This window comes from Seriola lalandi, unplaced genomic scaffold (assembly GCF_002814215.2).
Source record: "Seriola lalandi dorsalis isolate HSWRI2012SDOR001 ecotype SW California unplaced genomic scaffold, Sedor1 jcf7180002054646, whole genome shotgun sequence".
Lineage (NCBI taxonomy): Eukaryota > Metazoa > Chordata > Actinopteri > Carangiformes > Carangidae > Seriola > Seriola lalandi.
In genome coordinates this window covers 397,224-409,001 of record NW_019525199.1, presented here as the reverse complement: position 1 = coordinate 409,001, position 11,778 = coordinate 397,224, and the positions used below count along the sequence as shown (strand labels likewise).

The window sequence follows — 11,778 nt, the reverse complement described above, 5'->3', positions numbered from 1 at the left end:
AAGTTTAACTGTTGTTGCCTGTCGTCTGAATGAGCCATAAGAAAGGGAGCGCAGACACAGACACGGGAGAAATGTTGATTCCAGTCAGCAACATGTAGCGGCTCCTGTTCCCTGTGTGTGTGTGTGTGTGTGTGTGTGTGTGTGTGTGTGTTTCTCTCGTGGCCTCTGACTAAATGTTTTTGATTAAATTTGGTCCTTTCATGCCTTTGATTTCCACGTAATCACATTTGACAACAGACGCAGTAAATGAGACGACACTATTACTAAGTGGCTGAAGTAATTTAGATGTTTACAGCTGAGATATGTTTCTGAAATCATCTCGATATTTTCCAGACAGTAAATGCAGATTGAGCACAGTAATAAATAATAGAGATCACGCTGTATTTTCTACATTAGCTACTTTTGACCAAAATGTTTTTCCTGCCTTTAGTTGTAGTTGATCTAAAAAAGAATAAAAAAGTATTTTCTTTAAATGTTCTCGTAGCAAAGAGACTCTGATAATCAGAAATGTCTTGATTTGGTTTGACTGGGTGAAAAACGAAATGCACTGTTCACACAGTCACCTTAGAGAAGATGTATCCCACAATCCCTTCTGCCTGAGTGTAGTTTGACTGACGGCCTGAGTCTGGAGTAAACGCTTGTTGTTAACTGTAAGATTTAATCTGTAAAATACTTTTTTTTTTTTCCTGCGTTCATGCAAATAAAAACATAATAAAAGTGGAGGAAATGAAAGTGTGTCTTCTCTGTGTTCAGTGACCATCAGCTCTCAGCGCCGCTGTAATTAGCACCAGATTTTTAACAGGCAGTTAAACGCTGTTAAAGGGACGTTTTATGGGCGACTTTGGCTCTTTGTTCTGAGGCAGAAAAGAAACTCATCAGCTCAAACCTCCTGAATGTTCCTCTCTTCAAATGGAAGCAAATATTAAACTGAAGGAATTCTAATTAAATTAATTTAGCAGTGAATTATTCTCTGTGTGCTTTAGTTTATCATCAGTGTGTTCATCAGCTAAAAGTCATAAAATTTAAATTAATGGAAACATGAAGACAGAGTTTGCACAAATAATTAAATGAATAATGTATTAATGGCTGAAACATGTCTGTATTAAAATCAGTGTATTTCTTCTCCTGTGTATTTCAAAATAAATTCTGCAGTAGAACAGAATGAAACCATAAAAAAATACACCGTTAAAAAAGTGTTAATTTAAAGTTTTACAGTAAAATTAATTCAGCAACAAGTAGAAAAGAAAAACTACAGTTTGCGCTTGAAACTTTTTTATTTGATTCCAACATGTTATCGTCAACATTTTACAGTTTTTCAAATTATAAATGATCATCAGAGACGCTGATGTGTCATAATTAACAGAATGTTTTGTATTTAACAAGGAAAAGAAGCTGAAAACTGATGCAGAACATGTCAGTTTGTCACAAGCAGGAACTAAATGTGGATTTCTTTCTCAGGAACAAAGTGTAAAATGGTGAATTTCAAAGTTAAAGCAGCAGTAAGTCCGTGTGTCCTGTAACAAACTGAGGCTGTCACATATTCTCCTCATCACCAAACATTAGCATTAGCATTAGCATTAGCTCAGTTAGCAACAACAACAGTGTCAGAGGTTGGACATTTGAAGTGCGACACTAAAATGCTAGCAGCTTAGCATACAGGCTCCATTTACTTCAGCATTAAAAGATGGTAGCTCCATGTTAGCATGTTAGCTTTGACTGTTAAAGGTGGGCAGGGTGAATGTTACACAGGATATAATAAACACTGGGATTTAATAGGTTATAGATGGGGGGGGGTGCATTTAAAGCAGCTGCTGACAGTTGATGCTGATTCATATAATTGTGTGATTGTGTTTCTGTGCTGAGACCAACAACACTGAGGAAAACACTGAATTAACACTGAGCATCCACATTCTAATGAGCAGGAACGTCCTGCAGTAAATTACTGCTTCTGTCTATCGTACGTCCTTATTCACTAAATTACTTACTAATGTAGCTGTAACCATAAAACTCACCTGTTTACCTGAAACCACACGGCTAATATTCTGTTTTTACCTTCAGAATAAAGTGCAATTAAACCTTTATTTTGGTATTTGTTGTTTTTATTTTTCTGTTGTGGATATTGAGCTATATTTTTATTTTGTTATTTGTTGTGTTATTATTTTTTATCTTTTACCCAGATCAATAAAGTGTATCTATCTATTTATCTATCAATCTATCTATCTATCTATCTATTTATCTATCAATCATCAGCTGGTTGTATTTGAGAGATTTGCTGAAACAAACAGAAACAAACACAGAGACGTGGGCGGGAAAAGAAAAATCACCTGGTTTTGATTTAGGAGCTGAGATGTAAAAGAATAATTTTATAGACGGACGATGAAAATACAATATTTAAGGGAGATGAATGTTTATTTATTAAAACAGAGAAACACCAGCAGCTAAAGTAAGAAGCAGTACCTGGAGTCAAACAGCCTGTTTCACCGTGTGGGACTCACTCTGGATGTTTCACCTTCACACTGGGTCCTTCGCCTCGGTCAGTGCGACCTGTGGACGGACAGAGACACAGACTGAAGGTCGTCATGTGGTTCAGACACCTGGACGTCACATTCAGTCTCCGTTTGAACAGGAGTGAAATCAGTAACATGACTTCAGGGTTTCTGATGAGAGCTACATTTATAATGATGATGTCACCGGAGAGGTGTCCAGTGATCAGCTGATGCAGAGAACTCACACACTGACTGGAGGCCATTTTGAATCTTCGTCATGGAAACAATCCTGAATCAGACTACAGATCAAACTCTTTCATTTCTGAATTATTGTTGAATTTTACAAGTTAAATCTAAAGTGTGAGAAATATTTATTGTGTCATCAGGAGAAATGATGCTGAAATTAAACCACTTGAAGGTCCCTGAACGCCCCTCAAGGCCCCTGAAGGCCCGTGCAGGTCCGTGAACGTCACTGTGAGCTGCACCCGGACCTGTGAGTGGAACACGTGTCTGAGCTCAGCTCAGTCACCATGGGGCTTTTTTTTTTTCTAGATCACTCCGCCATATTTATCATATATATCATACATATAAATATTTATATATATTTATATTTATTGATCAGCTTTCCGCGGGTTTATTTCACTTCACAGAGCCGCGAGTAAAAGACTCACCTGTACGGAAGAGGAGGAAGGACAAAACTCAACAACCATCTGAATGAGTTCGAGCAACATGACCTGATGGGACCGCGGGTCTTTACTGTGACGTCAGGCTCATCTTTATATTTAAATTAATTGATTAAGAACCGACTGCGACACTGTGACATTATTTATCACATCTGCAGATGTTTTATGAATTTTTACAGCTGTAAATAATTTAATGTTTGTTTACACAAACAACCTGTTGAATCTTCACTGCATTTTGACGTTTGAAGTAATAATTGGTTCTTGTATTGATTATTGATTAAACTTCTGTTTTGTCAAGTATCAAAATAAAACTACAATTCAACATTTGAAACTTTTTTCTAGTTTGGGTTTTTACTCTGAAGACGTTCGTTGTTGTTGTTGTGTCAGGCTTCTTCCCGCGGCCTGCAGGTAAAGTCTCCATGTTCCCGCCGCTGCAGCAGCTGCTGTCAACACATCTGTAAAACACACACACCACACACACACATACACAGAGTTTTACACAGTTTGTCTGGAGGAACATGAGACAGAGATGAACGTGATCAACTTCCTGGTTCAGACTGAACTCAGAGGAGTGAGACCTCTCCCTCATTAAACAGCTGATTCATTTATTTTAAACGCACACAGAAAAAATACAAAGTGAATTAAATGGATTTTAAATTAAATGGATTTATTCTCAGAAGAGACCGAGGTGATTTTTATTTTTTTATTCTTTATTATTTACGGATGAATAAAGAAGAAAAAAAGTTCAGATGGATGAAGAAGGAAAATAATTAAAAATACTTGAAGACTCTTCTGTCAAAGTGTAAATCTGATTTTACACTGACTTTTATTTCCAGCTGCTATAAAAAAAGAAATATTTTCACTTGATCAGTAAATATTTACTATTAAGGCCACGTGCAAGTGGCAGAAGCATTGAAGACATTTTTAAGAAAATGACGAAGAAGAATCGAATTTGTTTTTCTTTTATTTAAAATTTGATGCACAAAATTAAATATGTTAAAATCGATACTGGTGATTTACCATTAACCCCCCCACACACACACACACATACACACACACACACACACCTGACGGGGCTGAGGGCCCTCACACCTGTGGGGCCTGTGAAGGCACAGCGGGAAGGTCACATGATCCAACCAGCAACAGACAACATATGAGATTTTATTTATTAAGGTCAGAGGGAAAATGTTGATTCGGTGACTCCTGTTAATGGCTCCGTCACGTGCCTATATCTGGAAGAACGCGTCACATCCGGTTCTCGTGTCACCGGATAAATAAGTGATTTTACAGAAAGGTTCACGAGGCGCAGCCACAACTTCAGTGTAATTAAAATAAGTAATAATTATTCTAAAATTAAAGAAATGTGAAGAGTCGAACGTGTGTGTATGTGTGTGTGTGTGTGTGTGTGTGTGTGTGTGTGTGTGTGTGTGTGGCCGCTGTGACAGCTCTGTCACTCTCCCCTGGGTCACCACTATAGCGCCCCCACCTGGTGGTCTACCTGTCACCTCCAGCGGCCAGGCTCAGACACAAGGCCGGGAGAGGAGGAGGGAGAGACGGGCTGAGAGGCCGCAGGTAACCGGCTGTTAGTGGCTGCAGTTTGTGATTGAGTTTGATAGTACGGTGTGTGTGTGTGTGTGTGTGTGTGTGTGTGTGTGTGTGTGTGTGTGTGTGTGTGTGTGTGTGTGTGTTGGAGAGGAGTTGAGGAAACATTTTGCTTTTCCTACAAGTGAGAATTGATATGTTTAATTTAGGAGAGTGAAGTTGAGGAGCTGGAGGAAGTGGAGGAGATGAAAGAGGAGGAGGAGGAGGAAAAGAAGAAAAGGAGGAGGAGAAGAAGAGGAGGAGGCGGAGGAGGAGGAGAGGGCCGCTGGTCGCCGGGTTTCCATGTGACAAGGGGAAATATGAGGGACTTTGACAGGTCTTAAACGGTCTGGCGCCAAGGCCTCAGTCTAGCCGCTAAATATAGCCGGAGAGATGATGCAGGGAGATGGGAGGAGAAGATGGAGCGATGAAAAGGAAGAAAGGAACAATGTGGAGCGGAGGAGGAAAATAACAATACTCAATTATAGAGGGATAGGCTGAAAAGTGTCTGTTGTGTTGTAATTAGAGCGGCTCGGGTCACCGCGACGCGCACGAGACGCTTTTTTTTTTTTAATTAATTTTTTTTAGGCGCGCTCTCACATCTGCACCTGTAAGGGAGCTGAAGCGCGCGGACACGTGAAGGACACACGGAGACTCGGGTCAACTTCCTGCTGCATGAAAACACTTTAAATCACCGACGAACTCTGCGTGAAATTTAAACTGACAAACTTGTTTATTTTGAGGAATTTGTGCGGATGAGATCATAAAGAATCTCATCAATATCATAAATAATGAGTTTATTATCCAGCTATCAACTACAGGAGGAAGTTAAAGGCCGCGACTTCTGCATTTGTTGTTTTTAATTTGTTTAATTTTTTTGCAGTTTCTTTTCTCAGGACGCAAACACTCACAAACAAAAACAAGTCCAGTAGCGTATTTACTGACTGCCCCCCCCCCAAGAAAAACAAAAACAAACTGTGAGTGTATGATGATCAGTCAAAGCAGTGCCCCCCCCCCCCCTCCATGCAGCTCCAGCAGCGGCTCAGACTGAGTCCTCCTTCCACCTAATGACTTTTAAATCGCGCGTAATGGAGATTTCTGCGCCGCTGAGGCTCAGAACAAATAAATGGGGAGTAATTTGCACAAAGCTTTATTGATACAATTACCCAGAAAAGAAAAACCGTTATCCACCTCCATATGTTGCTAATCTTTTTTTTTTTTTTTTTTACTCCCATGTAAAGCTCCATGCACGCGGCTCCAAACACTCTAACCAGCCGCCGCTCCCGCCGCTCCCACGGCGCAGCTCCATCTCTGTCATTTCATAAATCTCTGGCTGCAGCATTCCAAACAAGTCAGCTGTCCGAGCGAATTATAACAGATGCACGGCGCAGTGGAACTCTGAGGGAAGCGGGGAGCTGTGCGGAAGACATTCTGGATGATTTTACATTCTCATGTTCACGTGCCAACACCTGGTGCTCGGCTGAAAAAATAACGCACCTTTTATCCACCTGGTGACCGAGGAGCGGGCTGCGGCCGCGGGTCTGCGCCGGGCGAGGAGGCTGATGCTCCGGGGACCTGTGTCTGATCTGAGATGCTCCTGTGTGTGTGTGTGTGTGTGTGTGTGTGTGTGTGTGTGTGTTGGGGGGGGCTCTATCAATGTGATGGAAGCCGAGCAACAAGTGTGAGACACAGTGGAGATGTGCAAACATTTAAATCACGCAACACGCCGCATCTGACGCACTTTTTTTGCACCTTTTTGAAGCAGAACGAGTTAATTTGAGGGTTTTAAACTCCCGCTGCGGCCGGTCAGGAAATGTATTTTATATTTGAATAATTTATAGATATTAGTGGAGAGGGTTTTCATCAGAGCTGTGTGCGGCTGGCAGCGGAAGCCGCAGAGTTAGAGGGGTTAATAGGAAATGCGCAGTTGCCTCTGACAGTCTCCTTCAGGAGGATTATCACTTTTTGTTTCAGTTTTTGTCGAAGTGACGCCTGTGGCCGACATCACGGTCCATCCTGCCCGGAGAGAGCAGCTGTTCACCCCCCCACCACCACCACCACCATCACCACCACCACAGCCACCACCACCCTCCACAGACAACAGAAAAAAACTAAACTAAAAAAATATCTCACATCTGACACCAAGTCATGACTGAGGCAGGAAAGTGGAGCGGAGCCGCAGATGAGGCGGCGGAGGGGCCCGGAGGCGCGCGCACAACATGCAGGACTTGAGGGTAAATACAAAGAGACAAGAGGTTGTTCTGATTGTGGCGCATCAGAGGACTGGCGCCGAGCGGCTCCTCGGAAAACCGAGTCCGACTTAATCAAGAGTAGAGCAAGGGAGGCTGGTGTTGGAGGGGGACCCCCCCCCCCACTCGTGGCTCCCGGAGCCCCGCACTGTCTCTGCTTTGACAAAATACAACCTGTCGGAGATTACACGCTGCCACGGCCTGAACTCAGCCCCGAGCCCGGGCTCTGAATCACCTCCGCGGCGAACACTGTGATCATTTAACCTCAGTTTAAATAAAAACTCAGTCAGAAACAAGGAAGAGTTTGTGTCGGAGTGAGAACTCACCTCTTCTGCTACTCTCTGATTTTTCATTCATCATCATTCAGCTGCTTTTTCCTCTTTTTTTCCTCCTCGCTGCATCTGGATTTGTTTTTTCCAGCCGTGTCTCTGTGTCACGCCGCCGCCGCCGCCGCCGCCGCCTCCCCGTCAGCTCGATCAGGAAAACGCAGAGATAAATGTCTCTCTCGTGGGGGAAACCTGGGGCTGTATGAGTCTGGAGCCAGCGCTAACACAGCCCGGGCTAATGTGAGCCACATCCCGCCTCTACGCGTCAAAACAGCCGATAACTTACAATAATTACAAGGGTGTTCTGGGAGAGAGCGCGGCGGCGCGCGGAGCCGCGGGTTCACTGTGGTGACCGGACTGAGGTGACGTGCAGAAGCGGAGCCGCTCCTCCACAGAAAGGTGAGTATTCACTCAGTGGACAGGTTGGTTTCTCCGGAGGCGACATTGTAAAAACGCAAGCCGAGAGAGGTGATGCCTCCACCGGCCAAGAACTGAGGGCTGACCCGGTGTTTGGCTTGGAAATGGGGGTGGGATTTCCCGATCTTTCCTGTCATTGGTTAATATTTTATTCTGTTGACATGTTTTCTTACTGCTAATGCTTCCGACACCTTCTTGTCCCCCCTCCCTCCCCTCCCCTTCCTCTCCCAGAGTCTGGCTGGAGCTGTCAGAACCACGCCTATAGGGGCCCACAATTGGTCCAGAAAGCGTAAAATCAGCAATCAAAGGGGCTTGGTTCATTAGTGCTGGGGATGGAGGCAGGAAGGACATGTGAGATAGTCACAGATCTGCAGTGAACGGGGCCACATCTCTCCAGTCAGTGTGGGATGACTGAAGCAGAGAAACTGCTGATTTGTGTAAGAGGCACGCAGCGCAGCCGGACTCTCCCGCCACCGCGCCGCTTCCACTGAAGGAGTCCGCGGAGGAACCGACGGAGAAACACACCGACAACAACTCCGGGCTGTTTTCTTCACCCTGACTCCGCCGCGCGGCGCTCCCTCTCGTGCGGCTTTACACATTTAAAGTGCTCGCGAGGCGCGGACCTAACACTGGCTTCAAGGTTGGGGAGGGAAATACCACTAAAAATATCCATTATTTTCACTTGGTTTTTGTGGATGCACCGATGAGAGATCCAGTTTTTACAGGGACTGCAATGGCTTATCACCCTTTCCACGCACACCGGCCGACCGACTTCCCCATGTCCGCCTTCCTAGCGGCCGCGCAGCCGTCCTTCTTCCCGGCGCTCAGCCTGCCTCCCGGGGCGCTCACCAAGCCCATCCCGGATCACAGCCTGGCCGGGGCGGCGGAGGCTGGGCTCCACCCGGCCCTCAGCCACCATCAGGCGGCTCATCTCCGCAGCATGAAAAGCCTGGAGCCCGAGGAGGAGGTGGACGACGACCCCAAAGTTACACTGGAAGCCAAGGATCTTTGGGACCAGTTTCATAAACTCGGGACGGAGATGGTTATTACCAAGTCCGGAAGGTAAGAATCCCTCTGGATCCACCGAGAATATTTTTATCCTGCAAACACGGCCGGAGGTTTTCCCGCATATGAGCAGAGAGAGGGAGCCGCAGCTGACGAGATCAGAGCCGCTGAGAAAGGCTTTTCCTCCCGGTGCTCGGCGGCTGCCTGCGCGTCAGGCCTTTACTGACCCGCGCTTCTTCTCCCTGCGATTTCCAGCCTGATTTACCATTAACAAAAACACACAAGAAAACTACAGCACGCCGCAGGGCTGAGCTCTGCTCCCCTCACATTATGCATTAAATATATAGTTTTTAAAAGGAGTTCCAGCCCGAGAATAGTATGAATATTTAAGGGGTTAAACTGGCTTCATTTATTCCAGTAAGAGATTCAATTAAAAGGAGTTTATTGTGAAATATTTGTGACACATTTCCGGACACATCAAAGGAAAATATTTGGGATATTTGGTAAAAAAAAAAAAAAAATATATATATATAAAAAAATAAAAATAAAAAGTGACCTGAGCTTGAATCAGGTTTTTATCCGCTTTTATAAACAGGCTGTCACTTCAAAAAGCAGGAATGTGAAGTGCTGTGGTCATAAATATATACTCAGGTCTGTAGTGTAAGGCTTGGACAATACACACACACACACACACACACACACACACACACACACACACACACACACACTCTGGGTCTTCACTGTCTCCTAATTGCCGCGCTGGAGAATAATATCTGACCATTACAATATTTCCACTTGTCGGAGCGTCGTGTTTTCGCTGCGCCTTCAAAGCCTCTTTTGTCAGACTTGTTCAAGTGTTGCCTTCACGGTCTGCACGTTGTGTTGTGGTTGACTCCCCGTGTGTTTCCCTCTCTCTCTCTCTCTCCCTCTCTCCAGGAGGATGTTCCCTCCGTTCAAAGTGCGAATAAACGGCCTGGACAAAAAGGCCAAATACATCCTGCTGATGGACATCGTGGCGGCGGACGACTGCCGCTACAAGTTCCACAACTCCCGCTGGATGGTGGCGGGCAAGGCCGACCCGGAGATGCCCAAGAGGATGTATATCCACCCGGACAGCCCGGCCACCGGCGAGCAGTGGATGGCCAAGCCTGTTGCTTTCCATAAACTCAAGTTGACCAACAACATCTCAGACAAACACGGATTTGTGAGTACTGGAGTTTTTTCTTTTAGTTTTAGTCTGAGCGGAGACGCGCCTGTGTCTGTGTCTGCTGGATCAGATGCTGCTGAGGGTTTGAGGTGTTTTTAAGATAAAGATGAAAATTAATAACAACAGGAAACACGCAGGAACAGCGGGAAATAAATCAGAGAGAGATCAGAGCAGGTAGATTCAGTGGTGAAGCAGAAATACAACATTAGAGGAGTAAACGACGGCGCTGCTCGTCTCCACGTTCAAAGCTGTTGACACTTTGTCGCCACTTGACTCCCCCCCCCCAACCCCCCCGTCCCTGACACACGCACACACATACACACACATACACACACACGCACACACACACACACACACACACACACACACACAAACACACGCACACAGCTTATGTTTCCGTGTTGCTCTCCAGAATATTATCAGCCTGCATCCAAACATCCAGAGCCATTCCGGCCCTGCTCCCTCCCTGCAGCAGCAGCCCAGCCCCGGGGGCCCTGCACGGCTGCAAGGCTGCAGACTCACCGCCCCCCCTCACTCCCTCCCTCCCTCCCTCCCTACCTCCATGTTTATTCTTTATTTTTTAATCGAGGTTTTATTAGAAATAAATAAAATAATAAAACACACATAACTGAGCTCAGTGTTTGTTTGCTGGACGGAGGATTAAGTGGCGTCTGATCAAACCAGGTCACAGAGAAATGACGTCTCACATCCGCTCCTGTAACCCAACACTATAGTGTAGTATAGTATAGTATAGTGTAGTGTAGTAGTATACGTGTTGTTATATATATTAGGTCTGGAAGCTGCACTGCATTTGGTTTTTATCTATAATAAAATATTTCCTGCAGTATTTCCTGTATTTTACTTTATTTTTTACTTTATTTGACATTATTCTACATTATTGCACCTGTGATTGTAAAAATAAATTAACCATAAACTACAAATAAAATATCTGATAAAGTCCATGTGACTGTCAGAGTGACTGGAAACAAATTCAACATTTACATGTCAGTCAAAATTATTTGCAATCGGTTACAAACACATACAAGATCATATTTTATGAATATATTCTAATTTAAAATATATATATATATCCTATATATAAATCTGTAATTAACATTATCATAGCGTTTAATTGCCTGCCTTATTTGTAAATATATATTTAAATTTGTTTGTAATTTTAAAAGATATTTAGTCTATTATATAAATAAATGTATATTTGATGGTAAAGTGTATGAAGGTTAAAGAGTGTCAGAGCAGATGAAGGAAAAAGTGGAAACGTGCTTTTGATAAAAACTGGATGAAATCAGATTTTTTAGTTTTTAGTTTTTTAGTTTTTGTTTAGTTTTTTTGTTGCTGTGGTTCTGGGTCCTCGTGACAACATGTGTGGCCTGGTCCCGTTTTTCCCTTTGCCCTGCACTAATTACAGCCCGAGCTGCTCACACAGTAATTATAACAGCATCACTAACAATAGGCCGATGATCCGCGGCAACACTGGCAGTTTCAGCTTGGAGAAAAACGACAAAAAGAGACGTAAAAACGCCGCTGATATTCTATATTCAAATCCGCGTATGTGTGTGTGTGTGTGTTGGCGATGCAGACCATCCTGAACTCCATGCACAAGTACCAGCCCCGGTTCCACATAGTGCGGGCCAACGACATCCTGAAGCTGCCGTACAGCACCTTCCGGACCTACGTGTTCCCGGAGACCGAGTTCGTGGCCGTGACGGCGTATCAGAACGACAAGGTGGGTCAGCGCTCTCACTCAGCACGGCCTCTAAATATGGCTGCAGCTATTCTTGCAAAATAAATGTTCTTACATGCCTC

The 11,778-nt window shown here is 44.3% G+C and overlaps 1 protein-coding gene and 1 long non-coding RNA gene across 2 annotated transcripts in view; one reads left to right on the top strand and one right to left on the bottom strand.

Moving 5' to 3' along the window:
* Window positions 1-1,255: 1,255 nt before the first annotated feature.
* LOC147818317 (uncharacterized) lies at window positions 1,256-7,446 on the bottom strand. Its single transcript, XR_015438095.1, has 2 exons — window positions 7,326-7,446; window positions 1,256-3,624 (listed from the first exon to the last, which is right to left on the bottom strand). It is a non-coding gene; the product is annotated as an uncharacterized LOC147818317 (long non-coding RNA).
* A 137-nt stretch (window positions 7,447-7,583) lies between these two features.
* tbx2b (T-box transcription factor 2b) overlaps window positions 7,584-11,778 on the top strand; it is an 8,736-nt gene continuing 4,541 nt past the window's right edge. Inside the window, exons 1-4 of the mRNA XM_023420492.2 lie at window positions 7,584-7,724; window positions 7,974-8,804; window positions 9,684-9,951; window positions 11,552-11,698. Coding sequence (XP_023276260.1) covers window positions 8,446-8,804; window positions 9,684-9,951; window positions 11,552-11,698 — 774 coding nt within the window. The 5' untranslated portion in view covers window positions 7,584-7,724; window positions 7,974-8,445. The remainder of the gene's footprint in view (window positions 7,725-7,973; window positions 8,805-9,683; window positions 9,952-11,551; window positions 11,699-11,778) is intronic.